The 25,628-nt window shown below is 35.5% G+C and overlaps 1 protein-coding gene across 1 annotated transcript in view; it reads left to right on the top strand.

Moving 5' to 3' along the window:
- Positions 1-25,628, top strand: part of VWDE (von Willebrand factor D and EGF domains) — an 88,490-nt gene that overhangs the window by 25,620 nt on the left and 37,242 nt on the right. Inside the window, exons 13-25 of the mRNA XM_054691916.1 lie at positions 2,389-2,525; positions 4,888-5,043; positions 5,154-5,258; positions 7,005-7,119; positions 8,953-9,090; positions 11,899-12,039; positions 17,644-17,739; positions 17,822-17,917; positions 19,353-19,448; positions 20,018-20,113; positions 21,298-21,393; positions 25,295-25,390; positions 25,485-25,580. Coding sequence (XP_054547891.1) covers positions 2,389-2,525; positions 4,888-5,043; positions 5,154-5,258; positions 7,005-7,119; positions 8,953-9,090; positions 11,899-12,039; positions 17,644-17,739; positions 17,822-17,917; positions 19,353-19,448; positions 20,018-20,113; positions 21,298-21,393; positions 25,295-25,390; positions 25,485-25,580 — 1,464 coding nt within the window. The remainder of the gene's footprint in view (positions 1-2,388; positions 2,526-4,887; positions 5,044-5,153; positions 5,259-7,004; positions 7,120-8,952; positions 9,091-11,898; positions 12,040-17,643; positions 17,740-17,821; positions 17,918-19,352; positions 19,449-20,017; positions 20,114-21,297; positions 21,394-25,294; positions 25,391-25,484; positions 25,581-25,628) is intronic.

The raw sequence follows: 25,628 nt of genomic DNA, 5'->3' as shown, positions 1-25,628 counted from the left end.
CTCACTCATTCCATGTCACCGACGCTGCTCTCTGTGCTGTTCCTTAATAATACCCAGTTCTCTTGACCTCAGAGCTTCTGCACACAACTCACTCATCTATCTGCTTGAAGAAAATGAATGTTTGACTAGAACTTAGTTTTAGTATTTTGAAGCACTGTATAATATTTTGTCAATTACATTAATTTGCTTAAATGTTTTCTCTAATCCATCTACATGGTACAAACTATTTTGCATCTTTTTTTTTTTTTTTTTTTTTTTTTAGAGGCATGTTTTTATTTATTTATTATATTTGTTTGTTTGTTTTGTTTATACATGCACTGGGTACAGTCAGAAGCGCGGGAGGGTGAGAGAATTCACCAGAGCCAGAGTGGGGAGCAGAGCAGGCAGAAGGACTGAAGTACACTGCTGAAGGGAGCAGCGGGTGGCAGGAGAGGTCTGCGCACCATGTGGGATTCTCCTCCGGTGGCTGGGGAGCAGCCGGGGATCGAACCGGCGCCGCAGAGGCCGCGGGCAGCTTCGCAACCCAGCGCTCAACCGCTGCGCCACCGGGGAGGCCCGCATCTTTTTTTTTTTAATACAAGAACTGGAGTACAGACCAGAGGGATGGGATGGTGAGAGAATTCACCAGAGACAGAGTGGGGAACAGAACAGGCAGACTGACTGAAATACACTGCTGAGGGGAGCAGCGGGCGAGACAAGAGAGGTCTGCTGCACCATGTGGGCAGCTCCTGGCCAGCCAGGAATTAAACCTGTGCTACAGAGGCTGAGGACAGCCTTACAGCCCTGTGCTCAACCTGCCATGCCACCAGGGAGGCCCTATTTTGCATCTTTTTTAATGAAGTACCATTGTTTCACATCCTTATTAATTTTTTGACAATATAAGATTTCTGCCTCAGGTGTGGTCTCCATGGCTCACTCACCACCAAAGCACCCATAGTCCTCCCCCATAGTCCATTGTGCTCTCCCTGACCCCCTTTTCTCACCTCATTCCCTTTACATCCTCCTCTCCCTCCCCTCATGGATGCTTCAAATCTTACAGTCAACTTTCAAAATTTGATATTAAAGTTTGTCTGATCTCTTGTTTGTTTTTTCTGCATTCCACATAGAAGTTAAACCATCCAATATTTATGTTCCTCCTTCTGGCTTATTTCATTTAGCCTACTCTTTCCAGCTGCATTCATGTTGCTGCATATGGCATGAGTTTTTGATTGCTGAGTAATATTCCACTGTATATATGTACTACATCTTCTTGTTTCACTCATTTGTTTGTCTTAATACATGTGAAAGAAATTTTTTAAAGTCCATTTGAGTCTATTACCCACTAATCCAATAACTCATGAATTTTCTCCTACCACTACTATGGTCATTCAAAATAGAACTTTTCTTACAGTCTCATAAACTTTGTCTCTCTTAATATAGCTAATATACTTTTTCTTCCTAGTCTTAAAAACACACTTTATTTTTTGTCCTCCCATGTTAGAATGTGAGTTACATGAAAGCAGAGACTTTTGTCTAATTTATTACTATTGCCCTAGTTCTTAGAAAAACACCAAGAAAATTAGAAGTTGCTCAGTAAACATTTGTTGAATATATGACGTTTGCTGAATCAATGAATGAGTAAGCCAACACATGTTTTTTTTCTTAATTTTCATGAATATTTTTAGGGTTCTGAGTACACATAACTTATTCCGTGTCCTACTGTTAGTGAAGTTATATTTACTTAGATTTTTGTATTTGGACAAAAGACTCAATTGCTTTTACATACTGTATTGATCTATTTTGACAATTGGAACTTATTGATAGAGATAATGTATGATCTTACCAAGATCAGGATGAGAGGTAGAACCATATGAAGATCAATTAACTCTGACTACTAGAAGAAATTTTTTTCTCTTATGATTGAGAAGTACACCTAATATAAGAGTAACACGTAAGATAGCAATAACACATTAAATGTCAACAATAGTAAATATCAGCATGCATAAATTTTGGAATTACATCTTAAATTAAGAGGTTTGAAATTTTAATACATTGCATAGCTAACTATATTATTTTGTTACAAAGTCCTTAATCTATTACCTACCTATAAAATAGGCCACTCTAGGGGTAATTTGTTAACACTTTATTGTTAACTATAAAACATTAATTTAACCAGTACATTTAGGCACTGATAGTAACCATAATGCTATTTTCATTGGTTTTATGATAGGTAACATTTCTTTTCATACCAGATTACTCTTATCATTTAATAGTTTAAATAATGTACTGAGTAAATAGGGTAGATTTTGAAATACTGCTTTACATGTGCTTTAATTTTTCATCTTAAAAATAGTTGTTTTTTTTTTAATTAAAGAAAACATGTCCTATCTTGTTATAATTTCTCCAAAGACAAGGTTCCTGAAATTATAGAAGTTGAGAATGCTGGATTTTGTAATATTCGAAAACATAATTGTATGATGGTGAGAATTTTTGGTCAAGGCTTCAAAAAATCATCTTCAAATAAATGTGAAGTTACTGAACTGAAGGTATGTTAATTATAGTGTTGAAAAACTATATTATAACTATATTAATCTGTGTTATTCAGATTAATTTACCTTGGTTTAATTTGGCATATCAGTTACTGACATAATCCCAAATTTGCCAAATTCACAGAAAACTGAATGGTAAAATGATTAAGATGCTTAATCTTAAAGCTTTTCTATTTGTTAACTATTTGTTTATAAAGTATTGTTTTTATTGAGGTATGGTTCACTGTTTTAGTCATATAAGAAATTTAAGCTTGTTATCAAGCTTAAAATGTAAGCTTCTGTATTTGTTGAATTGTAAAAACACAAAAAATAGAAATAATCGTTTCTAAGACACTCTTCATGAATTATAAGATACAGAAATATGAACAATTTACTTTTACAAACCAAAATGTAAAGGTTGGTTGTGCTTATCCCCTATGTTTCCCTTTTTCATATTTAATTTTTATCCAAAAATATATTATTTTTCTCCCTGGAGATCACAAAAGATAGACATGATCATTCAGTCTGAACACAGTATATCAAATTATAGCTTATATTTGATGAGTACTGATATGATTTTTTTTTTGTTCAAGTGGAATTTTATTTTAAGGAGAGCTCTTTGGATTTAGAAAGTTCTTAAATGGGTAAACAAAATTAAAGCAGCAAACCATATTTCAGTATGCTCTACTTTTTTCTCTAAATTGATAGTCTGATGTGCTTTTGAGATTGAGGATTTAAGAGGGTAATAACTTTTGTATGTATTCTTATCAGTCATAATGAAGAGTTTGATTATTTCATAATTTTTAACTAGAGCCTTTCTAAATAAGCCATTAAATATTTTAATCGCAGTGAATGAATGGCACACAATAGAAACCGTAATAAATGTAAAATGTTAGCCACTTAAATTTCATTCAAAAGAACAGACATATTATTCTTTGCAGAATAATGCATATGACATCAATGTACAATTCAGTGATTTTCCAAAAGAGAATTTTATAGGCTTATATTCTCTTAGAAAGTATTTCCTTTCAATTATATTGTTATGTTATATATATTCTCATACTACCTACCTCTTCTAAACATCTGATAAATAAATATTTTAATTTTTTACATCATTCTTCATTTTTATACAATGTATGCTTTATCATCTTGGGTATAGTCCCTGTGGACTTCCCACCACCAATTCACCCGTGCACCATCACCATAGTCCCTTGTGCTCTTCCCACCTCTGTTTTGGTTCAACTCTCTCCTTCCCCCCTGTAGAATATCTCTGGCTTATAGTTGCCTGTTGATTTTTATTTTTACTTTATTATAATTAGGTTTATTTTAATATATTTTTATTCAATTTTGAATTTCCTCTGCATGCCTATTGACTTTAGTTATTTGGGAAGTATGCAAAATATTTGTTTGTAAGATTAAGCGCCATATAAAAGGTATGAACAAAAAAATGTCACTTCTCATCTCTACCACCTTCTTTCCCTTCCCCCTTTCCATCCCATTCCTAATCCATCCTTTAAGGTATCCATTCTCACTATTTTCTTATTCACCTTCACTCTATTTCTTTTGCACAAAGGAGCAGAAACATGCCTTCTGTTTTACTTGAAGGATAGCATATTGCAGATGCTCTTTTCAACTTTTGCAGTTGTAATTTTAAACAAGTTTTTTTAGCTGGAGACCCAACTACTCAGTATTTCCTTCACTTCTTCTCTGAAAAACAGCCAGGGTTCTAGAGAATTCAATTTTAAATTACTTATTTATGGGATTAATTCCAATATATTATCTTAGAAATGAAGACCCTTCATGATCTGCTCTTTTCTGCTTTTGCAGACTTGAACCTCCTGCATATGCTCTATAAAATCCCTTGTAGAAAGAGTTCACGCATCACTGTCTTTTCATATCTCTAACCATGGGGAATTAAGCTGTCTTCTTTTCTGTTCTCTGTGTCCAAATGGCAGTCTTCTATTTTTTTTTAAAAGATTTATTTACTTATACAAGAGCCGGGGTACAGGCCCGAGGTGCAGGAGGGTGAGAGAATTCACCAGAGACAGAGCGGGAAGCAGAACAGGCAGACAGACCGAAAACACTGCTGAGGGAGCAGCGGGCGAGTCAGAAGAGGTCTGCTGCGTCATGTGGGTAGCTCTCTGGACGGCTGGGAATTGAACTTGCACTGCCAAGGCTGCAAACAGCTTCACAGCACTGCGTTCAACCCCCTGCGCCATGGGGGAGGCCCACATTATCACTTTTTTCTTATTTATATAATTTATATATTCCGTTATACCAGACATGTATATTCAAATTTATATTTTGATTAGATGTAATTTACTAACAAAATATTTTCAAAATTTAACAGAGATTAACTGCTTTCTTACTATTCCTGCAGTATAATGGCAATAAGTGGGTCCTTGGAGAAACTGTCTATACCCACACTGTTTTTCAAAATAGTGGAACTGTTGATTGTCATCTGCCCACTGATATTCAGCAGTCTGACACCATGGACCTGATGGGTGAGAAACCAATGGCAAAGTGGCAGTTAAAGGTAAAGGAAAATTATTCCCATATTATAAATAAAACCCTTACATATTAAAACTTGATGATATGAAGCTACATTCTTAACAAATCATCTTATTAGAGAACTACATCTTACAGGTGTCTAATGATGGTTATAAATTCAGTAATCCCAAAATAATGATCATATATGATGGGATGTGTCAAGTTTGTGGTCCCTATGAAAAGGACTCTTGTACTATAAAGGTATGCATCTTTTCACTTATTTTCACATTTACATCATTTTTTTATTTCCCATGCTATTTGCATATTGATGTATTTTTTTACCTTCATATCAAAAATAATAATAGACAAAAGACCTCAGTTTTCCTTAATTGAAATTATTATTTTGCCTATAACTCTTGTTGGAATGGCAAGGAAGAGGTTTCTATCTTTAAGTTTTTGAAGTAGAAGGTTATTTATTCCTTTAAAAAAATAAAAAAAAAATTCAGATTGAAGTTTCATTCCTCTATACAGTGTTTTAAATATGAATAAAGATTTTTGTAATAAGATTTCCTCATGATTATCTAATCTTCTTTGTAGCAAGTAACATGTATTTGGATAGAGTGTAGAATATATAAACCTAGTACTTCTATAGGGAGTTTCTGTGGCAACTAAGCTCATCGAAACATTTGAGGGATTATAGAATATCATACCTGGGCTGAGTCTGCACCTTCTTACACTATATCCAGCCTGTGCAGTTTATCAATAGCTCTCTCACGTCAGTTACACAGTTAACAGATACCATAGATCTAACATCATTTGGTTTTACAAAATATGTCAAATAATGCTTATGTAAATGAAATTAAAAGCATTATTATTTTTAATTTTAAAATTACTTTTCCCTTGAGATTAGGAATCAGGTTGTATCAGTTTGTTTGATTTTTATTTTCTCCTAAATATTCCATTTTTACATGTCCTACAATAAACTCTTTTGAAATTTGCTTTTCAAGTTGTTTTATTTTCTTGGGTTATTTTGTTCTCATTCTGTGCAATAATATTCCATAGGAGTTTATAAAATGAGCAAGGCTTATACATCTTGAAAAAATCTTGTCTTCGTTGCAGGTTAGAAATGATTGCTAAATTTAACATTATTTCTGTGCATGTTAGCATCTCTTTCCACTATGTTGTGTAGTGATATCCATTGTCATGTGTGGATCATCATGACATAGATCAGGTGCAGTTTTGCTGTGTTCACGAGATATTATACAGTCCTAGAGGAGGGAAGGATTGCTTGAAACTAATGTGATTTTCGATGTGCAGAGAAAATATCTCTTTCATTTCTTTATAAGGGAAGTATTTCCAGTGTGAATTTAGCAGTTAAATAAAAATGTAACAAGAAGGATTTTCTTCCATGATACTTATAAGCTATATGTTGTAATTCTTCTGCACAGTGATACAACTGTATGTATTTTCTTATTTCCTCCATAGTAATTGTTCCAATGACATTTATAAATAAAGAATATAACTTGTTTTTTTTTATTTTTTAAAGATTTATTTATTTATGCTTACATGAGTTGGGGTACAGGCCAGAGGCGTGGGGGTTGAGAGGATTCACCAGAGACAGAGTGGGGAACAGAACAGTCAGATTGACCAAAGTACACTGCTGAGGGGAGCAGCCGGGTAAGTCAGGCGAGGTCTGCTGCACCATGTGGGTTGCTCCCTGGCTGGCCAGGAATGGAAATCGTGCTGCCATGGCTGCGGATTGCTTCATAGGTTGCGTCTTATCCCTTGCGTTACCAGGGAGGCCCTAACTTGTTTGTTTTTTTAACATCCATTTATGACTGGAGATGTGAAAAATATGTTTTAATCAAAACATTGAAATATACTTCCATTGGAATCATCCATACATGTGCTGCTATCTTCCTATGTATAGTTTCCTCCCCCCCAAATACTAACCATAGATGTAACCTTTTTTAATATGTGTGTTTTCCTTTAAAAAAATTTCATTAGGAAAATGTTTGCATTATTGATGGATTCTGCTACATTGAAGGGGATAAAAATCCTACCAGCCCTTGTTTGACTTGTAGACCTAACATTTCAAAAACTACTTGGTCACTTTTACAGAGTAAGTTGTTCTTTATTAATCCAAATATTTCAGATACAAGATATTTTAAAAGTGATTTTAAACTACAAATTTCATAAGTGTGTTTAAGGTGAACCTTGTGTTTAGTTTAGCATCTTTCCTAACTGCATAATTTACTTTGCTGGAAGGAGAAATAGGATGAAATTGTTTTCTCTTATATAATCTCTATAATTATTCTACAGTGGGGTGTAGGATTGTTATTTAAATATTTGCGAAGGAAAATAAATGTAGATTATTAATGGAAGAATGAGAATGATAAATCTAGCTACACACAATCTGGGCAAATCAAATAACTACTGGCAAAATGGCCTCTCGAGTACTAGATAAATACACAAAACTCCATCAGTAGAGATCAGTGGGTTTAGCGGAAAAAGAAAATTATTTTGAGACCAATGGTTTAAATCCTATTTTAGTGTCAGTCCTTCTGCCCACCTGTGACTATGCAAGTGCTTCTTTTCACCAATCATTTCCTTTTGTAGAGCATAAGCTGTGGCCCTTCTATCCGCCTGTGCCTATGCAGGAGCTCTTTGCTGTCAACTCTCTCCCTCTGCAGGGCAGCAGCCCTCCTGCCTGCCTGTGACCTGTGTGCCATGCAGGGCTTCTCTTCACTGACCTCCCAGAAGTAGCTCTCATCAAAGCTGCTGGCCTATGACCACGCAGGCCTCTCTTTTTGCAGACCTGTCCCTTTTGGGGCAGCTCTTTCTGCTTGCTTGTGTCTACACAAGTGTCCTTTTCCTTCTCTCCCTTTTCATAATAAATCTGTTCTTTTGAATATAAAAACAAATCCTATTCTTAGCCTTACCTCTTTTCAGTTTTGTGACTGGTATTTAACGATTTAAGTTCCTAAGGCCATTCATTATCATCTGTTAAATAAGATTATCTGAATTCTTTTATCTATAAAATACCTTCCAGCCCTCCCTTTCTGTAACTCTGTAAGGATATTATTGAGTATAGATAATTTCTGGATACATTTTCTACCAAAAAAAAAAATCCCCTAAATTATAGTTAAATATTGTATTATTTTTTTTCACTTCCCTACCTACAACTTTGTAGAATTTTGCATGGGCATTCCTCACATTGTTTCCTTGGTCAAAAAACCAGTTATCATAAGATAAAAGATATAATTATTCTCTCTTCCCATGTAATTTTATCTGAGGGAAGTCTAAAACCTTATGTTTATACAGTGCCTTGTAATATTACTACGTATGTTATTCTTTGTGCAAATTTCAGTTGAAAATCTGGCAACTGTCTGCATGTAATTTTTTGACCTCCCCCAAGCATAACTACTAATAGCTACTACTGATCAGAAGTCTTACCAATAATTTAAACATTGAATCAACACATATTTTATATGTTATATGTCTTATGTGCTATATTCTTACAGTGAAGTAAGCTAGAGAAATGAAAATTAATTAAGAAAATCATAAAAGAAAATACATCTATAATAATGTACTGTACTGATCAATACCATATGCCATCTGTCTATAAGTACCTACATCAATACTGTCTTACATGGTACAAAACACCATAGATGTTGTATGTATTACTAACACTGGACATCAAAAACAAACAGGTATAATGATTCAAGCATTGGTATCAAAGAAGCAGGAATATTATTGCTTTATGGTAGCCTGATAATTGATACAATTGCTTCATGGTAACCTAAGCTATACACTAAAATTTCTTATGGTATACATTATTGCAGTCATTAGATTTACGCCTATTTTATGGTAATAAATGATAAAAGATTATTATCTACATATCTACATCTTATGCAGTCATGACATACTTAACTTTTTCTTATATTTCCTTAAGGCAAAAATTGCCAGGATGATGTTGATGAGTGTGAATCTAGACCTTGCTTTCCAGAAGTAGAGTGCCTCAATACCATTGGTTCCTATCATTGTAGGTCATGTCCAAAAGGATTTTATGGTGATGGAAAAGTATGCCATGGTAAAAATCCCTACTTTCTTCCATGAAATGTTTTTTGTTGAATTTAATTAATTCAAACCAGATAGTTCTTTTACTTGTGCATTCATTCAGTATACACATATGTATGAGATGTGTCATACACTAAGCTAGATGCAGAGGATGTAAAAGTATATATGACCTCTGACTTAATTTGAGTATAAGAGCAGGGAATATGGTGTTTAAAATCATTTATTACACAATACAATATTATCCTTTGTATTTTGATAGGGGTCCCTGGTGTGAATAGTAAAAATAGTACACAGGGACCCATGTTTTCTGGAAGGATAATGAAAAGTTTAAAAAAGTTAAATCTGGTGTATGGAATCAACAGCAAGAGAAATATTCTAGACAGAAGAAGCAGCATCAACAAAGGCCCAGTGAGCTGTGGCATCACAGTATACCTTGACCACTGTGACAATTCATGTGCCTGAAGTAAAGGAAGTCAGGGGATCTTCTGCAAAAGTTGGAACTAGAGAGATAGTTAATGGCCAGATCAATGAGAAACCATGAGAAATACCTTCTTAAGGTTTACACTTGAGAAAGGTTGTGTCAGAATAGTGTGAAGTACAGACCTCTTGAGGGTAAGCAAATCTGTAAGCCTGAAGGTGAGAAAAAGTGCTAAAGCAATATTGAAAAATATGTAAGAAAGACATGAAAATATTCTGATCTAATTTGAGGGCAAATAAATGAAAGAGGTCCTGAAGAAGCAAGTGGGTAATATTTGTTCAGTGATTGGGATTAGCACAGTACGTTACTAAGGCTCAATTGCTTGGTTTAGGTGAATGAGTGTATATAATTGATTCACATTGCTATAACACCAAATTCCTAAGTCCTAACCCATGCTTTGGCTATATTTGGAATAAGGAAGAAGTTAAGGTTAACGAGATCATAAGAATGGAGCCCTGATGTGGCAGCATTAGTGTCCCTGTAAGAGTAGATGCCAGGGAGCTTGTGCTCGCTCACTAGCTTGCTTGCTCTCTCTCTGCCTCTCTCTCTCTTCCATGGGAGGACATAGGAGAAGGTCGAAACTATGAATCGAAAGTAGTTCTCTCCAGAAACTGAATGTGCTTGCACCTTGACCTTGGATTTCCTGCCCTCCAGAACAGAAAATGAATTCCTGTTGCTTAAGAAACTCAATCTATGATTATTTTGTTATGACCTTGAGTTGACTAATATGCACATGAAATATAGGAAAGAAGTATTAATAGTTTTGGAAGTATAATGAATTCAGTTTGGATGCAAAGAGACTGAGGTGACAATATCCACGTGGAACTCAGCGTACATGATTAAGTTAAAGGCACAATTCTTAGGGTCATTGATCATGGATGAAATTGCCCGGGGGGAATACTTAGATTTAGAGAAAAGGGGACAAAAAAATTGGTGGGTATCTATATTTTATTTATTTATTTTATTTTTTAAATATTTATTTATGTATGCATTCCAGAGCTGGGGTGTAGGCCAGAGATGCTGGGGGTGAGAGGATTCACCAGAGACAGAGTAGGGAGCAGAACAGGCAGATTGACTGAAATTCACTCCTAAGGAGAGACGCGAGTGAGACAGTAGAGGTCTGCTGCGCTATGTGGATCACCTCCCTGGCTGGGGATCGAACTCGTGCTGCAGTAGCTGCTGACCGCCTCACGGTGCTGACGCCCGACCCTTTGTGCCAGCAGGGAGAACCTGGTATCTATATTTTGAAGGATTACAAGAGAAAAATAAACTATAGAAAACAGTGTCAAAGAACCATATCTTCAGTGTCATTAAGGGAATGAGTTTGAATATTGATGGAAGAAATAAACACACACATAAATGATGTAATACCACTTGTGCTTCAAATTATGTGGGCCTGTGTAGAGCTGGAGATAACAGATACAAGAATAGTGCAGGATGGAAAGTGGAATTTCCTACTAGTTCAGTTCTTTACTTCCCCATCAGTATCTAGTCTCAGATACTCAACAATAACATCTGGGATGAAAGATACCATGTACACCAAAGCGACTAACACTGGGCTTTTTCAGAGACTCATTCTCTCCATAAAACATTTATTAAATGTAATTTAAGATAAAAATAGTTTGAACCAAATATTACACATGAGTAATGAAGTTTCTTGACTGTCAAAGTCATTTGTTTGTTTTAGGAAGATGTTTGTTAATGCATTTTTTTTTTTCATTGCTGATAGTGTTTACTTAGTTTTGGGGTAGGCACCAGAGTCAGTGAATGTGAAGTAAATACAGCACAGTTCTTATTCTTGCAGTTGCTGATTAGGGGAGAAAACACACACACAAATGTCAATATCGTGAAGGATAAATTTCTGTGGAAGAACACAGATGGGTGGAATTGATTGGGTGGCTTAACAGATTTATTTTCTTACAGGTCCAGGGACTGGGAGATCTTGGTCCCAATAGGTTTGGTTTCTGCCTTCTCTCCTTGGCTTGCAAACGGTTGTTTCTCACTGTGTCCTCACCCATCAACTCTCCTTGTGCCTCTCCTCCTATAAGGACACCGATCCTAATGTGTTAGACACCATACTCATGACCTCATTTAACCTTGATTTACTGCCTTAGAGGCACTGTATCCAAATACAGTCTCATATACAATTAGGGCTGCAATATATGAATGTCAACAATTCAGTCCACAACAGAATGTTTTGCTGAAGAGTGACATTTTAATGAGTTCTCTAATCTGCTTTGCAAAATGTTCAAGCCAAAGGATATTTTTAATGTATGTTCTTACTCACAGTGCTTGGGATTATAGCATTTTAAATCTGATGTGTTTTTATTTTCACAATTACAGCTGAAACACAGTTTTTAAACGAATTTAGTAAACATGATGTAGTTCTCACACAGTCTGACAGCCCGATAACTAAGGAAGAGGATGGTAAATATGGCAGAGAGGGAGAGAGAGTTGTTCATCCAACATATAGAAACGCCTCTGGTAAGGAATGATCTTAGTTAAATCTGATGACAAGTAATACTACCCATTTGTTTTCCAAAAGATTGATGTATTTATTCCTCATATATTTTCATTTTTAGAAAAATTATGTAAGGTTATATAATGAAGTTTATAAAAGATCATTTTGCTAATCTGTGGAATCTTCTGACTTACAGTCTATAAAAATGATTCATATTGTATAATGAACAACTGACATCATTATTTAAAGTATTTTCAGAAAAACTTATGGTTGGAAGTAAACATTTTAAACTTATATTCAATAAATCCCTCTCATCCAATATCTGTTCAAGAAAAAGTAATAAGCATGTTAATTCCCAAGGCCTTATCCTTTTCATAGTTTTCTTTGTAACTCTCATTTTACTGAATAACATTTATTGTTTTCGTAAAGATTTTCACATTCACCTTAGCTTTCTTTATGCCTCAGCATAGCATATTAGTTGCTCAACTCTTGCAAGATGTTACTGCTGCAATATAAGAAAGCTGTCTTGATTTTACTAAAATCTCTTATTTATGCTGTTTTTTATAGTTGATTCTTCCTTTATTTTATAGTTAGTAATAGTTTTTTTTTAAATAGTGAGTTTGTATTTTGCTTTTATTTACTTATCATAATAATAATTAACATATAGTCTAAATTATGCTGTGCCTATACTATGCAAATATTTTTTATATAGTATCTCATTTGATCACAAGTGCTATATTCAGTAACTATTTCTACTTTATAGATGACTAAACAGAGAGACATAAACCAGTTAAGTTATTTGTTTAGATTTACAGAGTTTGTAGATTACAGAAGAGAGATTTGAACCCGAGAAATCTAACTGCAGAGTCCCAGCTCTCAAATTAGGCTCTCATTGCAGTAGTGGAGAACTCCAGGACAAAGCCTGTTAGGATGAAATAGTTGTGTTCTTAATGATTTTAATGAAAATTTCCCCCCCGTTTCACCAATCAGTAGGATACACATTGAGAAGGTTTTTACTAAATGCCCTTCATCCGTTTGAAGAATTTCCCCTTTATCTGTTACTAGTTTATAGTTCTCTTTAGTTCTAAATCAGGAATGAGCCTCTTAAGCTTAAATCATTTAATAATTTTACCTATTTTCATGAAGTGTTGACTTGGATTTTGCCACTACTTCCAAATGTTTATAAAACTTCATCTCTTTCTGTGCATTACAATAGTTTCATAAAATATTCTTTCTTTGATTAATTGAAACTTTTTATTAGGTTGTAAATCAGTTAGGGGAATGATTTTAGATTATTTTTCTATTTCTTTCACAGTTATTGTTCTATAAACTATATTATCTGAGTCAATGTAATAATTTATATTTTGTAAAGAAATCTATATAATTTAGACTTCACATTCTTAATTTAAAATTATTAATAGTAATTCATGTATAATTTAAAATTCTCTTCATATATAGATTTTTCTTATTTCAAAGTTGATTTATCTTTCTACTATTTATTTTTTTCATGTGATCTCCCAGCTCATCAGTTATGCATTTGATGGCTTAAATTCTATTATAGTACATTTATTATTTTGTATTTTATGTCTAGTTTTTAATCCACTGGAATTTATTATTTTATGTGAGTTTGAGGCCCAACAATATTTTTTCTTCTAGATGAATATGCAGTTATGTATTATCATTTTGTAAAATAAGCCATAGTGTTCCCAATGAATTTACATACCATGATTTTTATTTATTAAATTGATATATATATATGTGGAGATGTATTTCCTATTTTTCCATTGGTTTTTATTATTTAGCTGTTACTAATGTTTATTTACTAATATATACTCCTTCCTTTCTTTTACTATATATTTTTGTGGGGTTTTTGTTTAGAATGGATATTATTCTTTATTTTTTGCATTCTATGAGAATTTGATTAGTTAATGAATTAATTTTTTAACTTACTCTCTTATTTGAGAGCTCATTGGGATCCTCCCCATCAGGTATCACCACCATAAGGTACCTGCCACCATATCACCTACAGTCCACCACCATTAAATCCAACATTCTCTACTTCCTTGTCTAATACTAAGCAAAAACTCTTCTATGGAGATGGTTCACATAAAGCAGTTAGAAGCAGGTGGGAACAGTTCTTCAGTATCAATGGACCCAGGAAAGGGAACACTCATTTGACCGACATAGGTGTCAAGCAGGGCTTTAAATCATTTCACTGGAGGATTAACAGCTAGGACTCTCTTGCTCCTTTTATTTGTTTACACCTAACCATGCTTATTGTTTATGTTTGTGGCTATATTTGGTACATCTTGTTTCTCTATTAGTTTAACCCATATATGCTTTCTGTGTTTTATGAAATCCTTCAAAATTCTCCAAAATTTTTCATTGTATTAGGTAGTCAATAAATCTTTTTGGCTATTTCTAATGCTAATACAATTATTAATTATTGTTCTTTAATTTTTTTTAAAGATTTGTTTATGCATACAAGAACTGCAGTATAGGCCAGAGGTGCAGGGGGTGAGTGGATTCACCAGAGAAAGAGGGGAACAGAACAGGCAGGTTGACTGAAATACACTGCTGAGGGGAGCGGTGGGTAAGACAGGAGAGGTCTGCTGCTCTATGTGGGTAGCTCCTTGGCTGGGGAGCAAACTCATATTGCAGAGGCTGTGGATAGCTTCACAGTGCTGTGCTTAACCCCTTGTGCACCAGGGAGGCCCTGTTCTTTAATTTTTTTTTAAAGATTTATTTATTTATGCATACATGAGCTGGGGTACAGGCCAGAGATGCAGGGGGTGAGAGGATTCACCAGAGACAGAGTAGGGAACAGAACAGGCAGACCAACTAAAATACACTGCCAAGGGGAGCAGCAGTCGAGATAGGAGAGATCCGCTACACCATGTGGGTTGCTCCTTGGCCAGCCGGGGCTTGAACTCATGCTGCAGAGGCTGAGGATTGCTTCATAGTGCAGTGCTTAACCCCTTGTGCCACCAGGTAGGCCCCCCTGTTCCTTGATTTTTAAACCATTTAAAGTCCTGGGTTATTTTAAGTATCCAAATGAATCATAAATACCTTGAAGGCAGGAACTGTATAATGACTTCATATCACTACAGGTTCCTACTAAATGAAGGAATGAATTGCATAATGTTCACAACTATGGATAGTAGAACATTAAAATGTGTGTGTTTTTTTAACTAATGTTTTTCTTTTTGTTTAGGTATAAATTTTCAGTCATCATCAGCAGAGCAGTCACCAGTTGATACTGGCTTTACCCACAGTCCAATTACTATCAAAAACTTACTGGATACCAGCAGCAACTCACTCTCCTTGCTAAAATCAGTTACACCTTCAGTGAATAATTCAAGGAAGGCTATTTCCCATCAGATACCAGATTTTGAACTTGCGGATCATACTCTTAGCACAAATCTCAGCCTGGAGGATTTCAAAGTTCCTATTAGTAACTGCAGTCCTTCATGTATTGTCCCTGGCAACTCCCCTGGTGAAGTAAAGGGTATGATGCAGAACACGGTCCAAACAGAGATAGGAGGGTATAATGATCAAGTTAACAGATCTGCCCCAGGTTACGAAGAATATGAGGATGGATTTGCATCATCAATTACTAGCACAATTACCATTTTGCCAGAAAAGCCTGAATCTACCACAACATCATCTGCTTGTGCCCAGCTGCCTTGTTTTCTTGGTGTTCCCTGTGTGCCAACCACAGATGGTCACTTCCAATGTGGGCGCTGCCCCTTTGGGTATTATGGAGATGGCATCAATTGCAGAGGTAGTATGAAAACTCTTCAGAAGATACAAATTATCATGTTTTAAAAATTATCATCTTTAGGGCCTCCCCTGGTGGCACAGTGGTTGAGCACTGGGCTGCGAAGCTGCCTGCAGCCTCTGCAGCACCGGTTAGATCCCGGGTAATCAGCGAGGGTCCCACATGGCGCGCAGACCTTTCCTACCGCCCGCTGCTCCCCTCAGCAGTGTACTTTGTCAGTCTGCCTGCTCTGCTCCCTGCTCTGGCTCTGGTGAATTCTCTCACCCTCCCGCGCTTCTGACTATACCCAGTGTTTGTATAAATAAATAAATAAATAAATCTTTAAAAAAAAAAAAGCAGTCTTTAAAAAAAAATTATCATGTTTAGATAATTAGAAAGAGATGCATTTCTATACAAATTTCTGTTTATCCCATTAGGTTCACACATTTATATTCATTTCAGTTTACTATTTGTGTACATTTTCTTTATAACAAAATTGTGTGGTTTTGAGTTATATTTTCAAATAATTTTAATATTAAAAATATTACAACTATATAATATGTTATAAATGTATTTATTTAGTCCCAACTGTATTCCAGGGTCTGTGGAAACGTTCTTTATCCATCATATCATGTAATCCACAAGGACCCCACATATTGAGTGTTATATTTCCCATTTTGCAGATAAAACATCAAAGCCTTAAAGCACAGAATTTTCTGGTGTTAAGCAGATACAGACAACAAAATAAGGATTTGAATAACATTGTGATCTGGGCTCTTTTCAGCTCACAGAGGGCATTTAGTACTGTAAATTACTTATTTTGTCATATTTGCTTATTTGCATAAAACAGATTTCTCTGTAATTCCTTGACCTTGAAAATAAAACAAGTTGTGTATCATTTTAAACTTGAAAGACGTTTACTCCTTTTCACAATCAGCGTGTTTTCTCTAATGCAAATCAAATTTTTGACTTTGATAACATAGAAGTGGTTTTTTGTTTTGTGCTGTTTACTATTATTTTGTTTTTCTTGTGTTTTGATTTAAGTGATGGAGCTGTTGCAATATTGTTGTGTTCTCAGTATTACCTAGAGGAACTTTAATTTTGTCTTTTTCTCTGTAGAGATATAATAATAACTTTCAACATTTACTGCTTATAACATTTCTTATTATCAATAAATAACATGAAACAGACTACTGAATTTTAATGTTAAATGCCATGCACTGGGCACAGTCAGAAGCGTGGGAGGGTGAGAGAATTCACCAGAGCCAGAGTGGGGAGCAGAGCAGGCAGAAGGACCGAAGTACACTGCTGAGGGGAGCAGCGGGCGGCAGGAGAGGTCTGCGCGCCATGTGGGACTCTCCTCTGGGTGGCCGGGGAGCAGCCGGGGATCGAACCGGTGCCGCAGAGGCTGCGGGCAGTTTCGCAACCCAGCGCTCAACCGCTGCGCCACCGGGGAGGCCCTAACTTGAAAATCTTAAGGGATGCAGACCTATTAAGTGTATATATGTGTTCCTGGCATCTTGTTCTTTGAAATTATGAATATCCCTGCCATTAACAACATTTACCTGATAAGAATCTGAAATTTGATTGTCTTCTGAAAAGGACATAATCCTATTTATGGGTTAGGAGCCATCTCCAACATCAGGTTTTGCTTGGGGAGAATTAACGCATTTGGTACTTTTCTTACCCTGTTAATCTTTTCCCTCAGCAAAATAAATATGAGGGAAAAAATTTATGGAGCTAGTGTTATTGCTTAATAGTATCAAAATTTTCAAATTTCAGAGAATTTTACTTTAATTATAACTAAGACTATAAGCAATACATTATTGTACCAACAATTCAGTCCTTTTTTCCTTGACTTTTACAGCCATTTGCAGACATCCCTGTGGAAAAAGCAGGGAGTGTGTTGCCCCTAACACCTGCAAATGTAAACCTGGTTACACTGGATCCAATTGCCAAACTGGTAGGTATAGTACTAATTGGTATGCGTTGTGAATTTTAATTGGTACCTGATATTTCTAAACCACAAACTTTATTTTATACAGCTGTGTGCCATCCTGATTGCAAAAACCATGGAAGATGTATAAAGCCTAACATTTGTGAATGTCCCCCAGGATATGGTGGAACAACTTGTGATGAAGGTAATGATTCAAATTAAAAATCAAATAATAGATCTAGAATAAAAGAATATTTCCTTTAAAACCTTTTCTAAAAGATTACTTGGCAATAACTTCTAAAGATTTAGTTTTAAGGTACATTATCTCTACAAATATTTTAGCTTCAAGCAAAAGACATCTGATTAGTGAATGACTTATCAAACAGTTTCAAGGAAGTGTTAAATGTCAAATAATAAGATGTAACCATTAGAATTCATTAGAAGTAGTAAGAAGTCTAAAGTGATTTTTTTTTAATGTCTATAGTCACATAATTTTATTGCTTTGGTTGAAATCTGAAGTGAAGCGTTTATAAAATGGGATTGCTAAAATGGATATTTTGAAGAAACAAAATTATTATTTATTTCTTAAAAAATTTAAAGACTAGGGCCTCCCCGGTGGCGCAGCGGTTGAGCGCTGGGTTGCGAAGCTGCCGCAGCCTCTGCAGCGCCGGTTCAATCCCTGGCTGCTCCCCGGCCACCGGAGGAGGGTCCCACATGGCGCGCAGACCTCTCCTGCCGCCCGCTGCTCCCCTCAGCAGTGTACTTCGGTCCTTCTGCCTGCTCTGCTCCCGGCTCTGGCTCTGGTGAATTCTCTCACCCTCCCGTGCTTCTGACTGTACCTAGTGCTTATATAAATAAATAAAAATAAATCTTAAAAAAAAAAATAAAAAAAATTTAAAGAATACATTTTGGCATATGGCACATATAATTATTAAGCTGAGGGCCACATTAAATTATTTTCATGACAAGGCAAGGTACAACTTAAAAAATTAAAGTAAATTTAGAGTGCACTAACAAATATTTAAGATCAATAGCATATGAACATAACCATGGAAATATAGAAGTGTTCTACTTGTGGAGAAGAAATGTATAAGTCCAAGTCTCACTTCTCAGTAGCAGGCTAAGGTCAACTATTTCCATTCATGTAAACAAAATTTTTATAAACCAATGTGAGTTTTCAGAGCGAGAAGCCATATAGTCAATTCCACAGAACTAAATTTTCATGGTAAAAGTTCATTATTATAGTTTAGCTAAGTTTGTTGTATGGCATTCTTTTTTTTTAAAAGGTATATTTATTTATACATACAAGAGCTAGGGTACAGGCCAGAGGTGTGGGAGGTGAGAGGATTCACTAGAGACAGAGAGGGGAGCAGGGAACAGGCGGATTGACTGAAATACACTACTGAGGGGAGCAGCAAGCAATTCATCAGAGGTCTGCTGTGCCATGTGGGTAGCTCCCTGCCTGGCCAGGACCAAACTTGTGCTGCAGTAGCTGCAGATGGCTGCATAGGTTGCTTCTCAACCGCTTATGCCATCAGGGAGGCCATATACGGTGTTCTTAAAAGAAACGTGTCTTGTGCCTGTGCTATAAACTGACTTAAAATCCAGAGATGACTTACTAACATGGTTTGTGTTGACAGAACACTGCAGCCCACCTTGTCAGCATGGTGGCACATGTTTGGTTGGCAATCTCTGCACTTGCCCTTATGGTTTTGTAGGACCAAGGTGTGAAACAAGTAAGCAAAACTCTTTTGCAGTCTAATATAATTAAATATTTTTTTGAATATTTGATGATTTTAATACTAGCAGAAATAAGCCCTAAGCATAACTCTGAGAAAAAATTTTTACATTTCTGCATACACTCTGCATACACTGGCAGCACTGGGTGCCATTGGCTAAGGAGAAGAAATCCATTCTTAGAATCAACTCTCTTAACTCTATGGTCCCTTTCTTTGAGATAACAAAAATTCTAATTTGATAATTCATGTATAAATTTATCTCATTGGATTTCTGTCTGTGGTTACTTTCATAACTAAAAGATTTTTCCCAAATAACCAGCTCTTATTTATCTATTTAACTTAATGATTTTTTTTTTTTAACTTTTCCCATCTTGGTTAGTAAGAAAACAACTGAATATAAGAATTGGAGACCACTTAAAGCCAAATTATTTTTAGTTTTTACTCTGCTTTTTTTTTTTTTTACTAGAGAATATAATTGGTAGTTATGAGCTAGCAAAGTAATACCCAATAATTGACTAACTTCAATCCAAATTTATCTTTCTTTTATTTTTGTCCTATGATATTAGTGGTTTGTAACAGGCACTGTGAAAATGGAGGTGAATGTCTTGCACCAGATGTCTGCCGGTGCAAGCCTGGATGGTATGGACCCACCTGCAGTACAGGTAAAATCAGAAATATTTTCAATGAAAACCAATTAAAAGAAATCTTAAATGCACCTGAGTCCTAAAGACTTATACCAAGAAGCATGAAACTAATCTTGCAATATCAGCATGATGCTTTTATTTTTTAAAACCCTGTATTCCATTGATTTTTTTTTCATAGTAGAACATAGAGTGTATTTCAGCTTTACTATTACACTAACCAACCAATCATTTTATTTATATCTTTATATTTTCCTCATCCACTTGCCTTATTGCAAGATATCTCGGTTGCATCTTTCAAGATTTTTATCACAACACAGACATTCTATTTCATTAAACATTAAGCATTCAAGCAGACACCATCACATCATTCCGCTTAATTATCACAGTATCAAGCTTACTTCTTTGGTAGCAGCATTTACAATTATCTATGTTTAAACTGATCATCATGATCTAATGACTTTTCTCAAAATAAATTTAATTCAACTGTTATAGCTTGCTAACTATGTGTGAAACATGATGCAAGGGGAAAGAAAGATCAACTTGATTTTTGATCTGATTTCAAGTGGATATCATTAGTGAAGGACAGACAGGATACATTTATAAAAATGACTAAGGTACAAGTTGGGTTCTAATAAATAATGTAACATAGTTCTGAGAAATCAATTCTGGCACCAGCAGTTATGAAAAAAAATATTATTTGAGGTGGACCTTGGAGAATAGGTAAAATGTAGGTAAAAAAAAATGGAATTGCAATGCCTTTCAAAGTAGAGTAAATGTAAAGAAACAACATGTGTTTGAGAGTGCTAGCTAGGGCTGAGTGCAGTGTTCCTATTTGAATTGGGAAGGATAAAGCAAGGGTCACATGTATTTAAGCATATTATAGACAATTTGGCTAGTACTGTGGAAATGTCTTCTAACTTCCAATCATTTTTTAGCTTACCGAGAGTACTCTTAATTTTAATCATAACCCCCACATTCTTAGCTTGGTGGTATTTGTAAACTTAATGAACATACTTCCAAAGCTGTTTTCCACTTATTTCATTCCCTTTATGTTTGGCAAAGTCTAATTAATTATAGGTTGTGGGTTTTAATTGCGGTAAAAATAAACTATTTCATCATGCACTATTTTGGACTTCTGTGTAGCTTTCATTTTTTAAAATAATAAAACCTTTATGAACTCTTTCCCTCCTGCTGTTCATTAGCTTTGTGTGACCCCGTTTGCCTCAATGGTGGTTCCTGTAATAAGCCAAACACTTGCCTGTGTCTAAATGGATTCTTTGGTGCACGATGTCAGAATGGTAATTATTCTTTCCTTATAAATAAAAAGGCAAAGGGAAAGTCAGACCTAAACAGAGCTCTGAGTGAACACAAAGAGACAGGTTTCAAAGAAGATGCTATTTTTCTATTTCTTCTGATAGTGTAGGTTTTGTCCCCAACAGACTGTTCAGATAAACATATCTGAGTTGCTATGAAAAGTGGTTATATTTGTTCAGCATATATTGGGCTTCCAACCTTGGCACTTGTCCTTACAGTAACTGTAATCCTTACAAAACTGTTAATCCTACAAAACTGTAGGATGGGCAAAGTTCTCTTTAGCAACTTATTATATGAAATGGCATAGTTTTTGTTGCTTTACAGCAAAAAAATGATTGATTTATGCTCACTAATGTCTACTATTACTTCACAATCTTTTTTGACTTAAGTTTTATTAAAAATTTATGAAAAAACTGTTATGCACAGCACTGTACAAGATGGGTGGGGATGGACAAATACATTGATTCCCCCTTTCATGGCCGATTTTAACGCTTTCCTTTGAACAGTTAAGAATTTCATAATAGTGGAAATATCCTGATACCTGATGGCATAGGTGTGAATTAATATCAATAAATGAAATATAAAATTTATTTTCTGCATTTTCATATTTTGAGTTTATGCAAAATATACAACAGGTTTTTTAATAAAAACATGTCAGAACATGTTAGAATTTAATTCCTAAAACATATACTATCCTTGCCATGTTATGCTTTGACTTGATCCTTTTATTTGAAGCTTGGCTAACATTTGTAGGTTACCGCTCAGGCAGAGAAGAAACCATTACTGTAATACTAGATATGTGGGCATAGGAAATGAGTTCCTCTAATTCAGATTTTCCCTGAAGGAACCATTTTGTGAAATGGAAAAACAATAAAGACTGTTAAGACAAATATTGAATATTAGGAGACTAAATCTAAACCAATGTTTACAAGTTAATGGTATAGCTTCCAGTAGAGAATGTTAAGAGGGAAATGAAAAAGCTTACACTTCTCATGTACTTGCAGTAGATGTAAGTCACAGTAAGAAAAATTCTCCTCTAAATTTATATGCCATCCATGTAACGGGGAAAGGAGGGAGATCTCTAAATTATTAAATTGAACTAAAAATTATCTATTGAATATATGTCATGTTAGCAGGTATTAGAATTAGTCTCTACAACTTCTTACCTGGCATGAATTATGGAAATTCACCGAAAGTCTCCAGACTTCAGTCTTCTTGATTTTTAAGTTTGAGCTAAACTGTTGCTGTGAGGCGGACCACTTGCACATACAGTCAGCACATGGCTAGCTACTCTTAAATAATAGAAATATTGTCATTAGATTTACAGCAGAAGCAGAAGAAATAGAAATGTGATCTTTATTCTTTTTTTTTTTTAAATATTTATTTATTTATTTATACAAACACTGGGTACAGTCAGAAACGCAGAAGGGTGAGAGAATTCACCAGAGCCAGAGCGGGGAACAGAACAGGCAGACCGATGAAACACACTTCTGAGGGGAGCAGGGGGCCTGGCAGGAGAGGTCTGCACCCCATGTGGGACCCTCGCTGGTGGCCGGGGATCGAACTGGCACTGCAGAGGCTGCAGGCAGCTTTGCAGCCCAGCACTCAACCACTGTGCCACCATGGGAGGCCGTGATCTTATTCTTATGAGAGCACATCTCCTGTGGGCCTTATGTGAGTCCAAGTGGTAGGAAAGTAGATGGAACATCAGTCAAAAGTCATGGAGTAAAATTAGGTAGAATATAGTCAAAAGTAAATAATGAGGGATATATACTGTCGTATAGAATTTTAAGAAAGGAGGACAGACATTGAGGTAGAAACATCATGAGAGTTAAACAATTCTATTAATAAAAAAGGTTTATTGTGTGTGTCTAAGGAGATGCTCAAATACATCTTCCAATTTCTTTTGTCTCTTGAATGCCCTTGAGTTCAATCCACATGGAAGGTGAGTTCTCTTACTTGACTCACTTTGGAATTTAATGGAAGATTCATCTGAGACCTGGATAATCTCATAAATACACATGTGAAGGAGGACTTCCTCCTAAACCTCCTTTTCCTAAAATACAATTAGGGGTAGGTACAGTCAATCATAAGTTGTATATCATTTCTCTATATAATTTTAGTTATATATACATTTTTGTAAAAACATAGTATTTGTCTCTATACTCAAGTTTTGTGGGGTGGATGAGTATTTTCTTTTATGATTTATTTATTTATGCATACAAGAGCTGGGGTACAGGCCAGAGATGCAGGGGGTGAGAGGATTCACCAGAGACAGAGTGGGGAACAGAAGAGGCAGACTGACTGAAGTACACTGCTGAGGGGAGCAGCAGGCGAGACAGGAGAGGTCTGTCGTGCCATGTGAGTTGCTCCCTGGCCGGCCGGGGATTGAACTCATGCTGCAGAGGCTGTGGATTGCTTCATAGTGCAGTGCTTAACCCCTTACGCCAACAGGGAGGCCCAGATGAGTATTGATTATAGTAAAGTTACCCATCATAAACAGGTCTTTTATTCTTGTTTTTTTAAAGATTTATTCATTTATGCATACAAGAGCTGGGGTACAGACCAGAGGTGTGGGGGGTGAGAGGATTCACTAGAGACAGAGTGGGGAACAAAACAGGTAGATCAACCGAAGCCCACTGCTGAGAGAAGCGGCTGGTGAGACAGGAGAGGTCTGCTGCACCATGTGGGCAGCTTCTGGGCCGGCCGGGGATCAAACTTGTGCTGTAGAGGCTGCAGACTGCTTCATAGGCTGCATCTGAACCCCTAGCGCCACCAGGGAGGCCCTTTTATTCTTGTTTTTAATTTCAGATTTCTAACCATAGGTACTTCCTGTGGTGTTTTTATGATAGAGAGAACACATTTTCTGTTAATAAGTAGAAATTATCTTAAACTTTAGAAAGGTTAGGAAGCAGAAAATATAAGAGCATTCATTTCTCCATAATAAAAAGTACCAATTCAATTCCAGAGAAAATAGACTGTAGTGTTGACCATAAAGACTGGCTCTAAAATAATGGAAATTACTCATTTGTTAAAATTATTCCATTATATTGGTTTTACATGTGAAGTGCTTATTTATTTTTATTCGTATGTTCATCTGAAATCAGTTGAATTTTCCTTACAGTGGTTGAAAATAAAGAAAGCAACTATTAAAGATGGATCTAATTCAAAGTGGAAATCAGTCTACAATAACCCTGTTATCAAAAAGTGTTCATTTGACTTTTATTTTTAAATTATAAAATAAAATCCATTTAGTTACCATTTTGGAAAAAAATTAAAAATTTCCAGGCAAGTTTGCCTGTGTATTATTTTTCCAAATAGCTGCATTTAATGATTATATGCAGGATAAATGTGAAGCAATAAAAATCATATCAAGCAGTAAATATTAAAAAATATCTGAATTCTATGGAACAGAATCATGACCTCATAAGTCTTCAAAAGTTAGCTGGAAAGTGTTTTCTAAGTGTCACATGACAACTTGTTGAGAGTTTTCTAATTTCCGCATGAACAGATATATTCTTACTTTGAGCTAGGCTTTGAATTATTTTCTTAGTTTTTCCCGCATCATTTCCCATTTTACTTCAGAATATGATGAAACATAGGATAAGGTTCATAACAGATGCACTATAATACCAAAGACTCAATTTCTTATGAACACTTCACCAATATATTTCAAATGTGCTAACATGCTAGCAGCAGCTTATAGCTATAAGCATTGCCTTTTATGATTTAGAAAGGACAGTTTTAATGACTTGCATTTGTGATCTTTTATTTTAATAGCACATTTCTCTGCCTGATGGCCCCATAGATAACAAGCACATGATGCAATATGTAGCGTATAATAATTGATTGTGATATTCACAGATGCTTATTTGTGTTTTTCAGCTATCTGTCTCCCTCCCTGTAAGAATGGTGGTCACTGCATGAGAAATAATGTGTGTGCCTGTCGTGAAGGATACATTGGTAGAAGATGCCAGAAAAGTAAGACACCTCTAAATGTATTTGCCAACTACAGGTAAAACAAATACAAAATTATGGCTATTTAAGTGTTGATATTCCATTTTTTTACCTGAAGGCATCTGTGATCCCATATGCATGAATGGAGGAAAATGTATAGAACCAAATATTTGCTCTTGTCCTTCTGGTTGGAGAGGGAAACGATGCGATACACGTAAGAGATATATTCCTGTAATGTTAGAGTCTATGTCATTCATGAAAC

Source organism: Talpa occidentalis, unplaced genomic scaffold (genome assembly GCF_014898055.3).
Source record: "Talpa occidentalis isolate TD23 unplaced genomic scaffold, MPIMG_talOcc4v2.1, whole genome shotgun sequence".
Lineage (NCBI taxonomy): Eukaryota > Metazoa > Chordata > Mammalia > Eulipotyphla > Talpidae > Talpa > Talpa occidentalis.
This window is presented reverse-complemented; position numbering and strand designations above follow the sequence as displayed.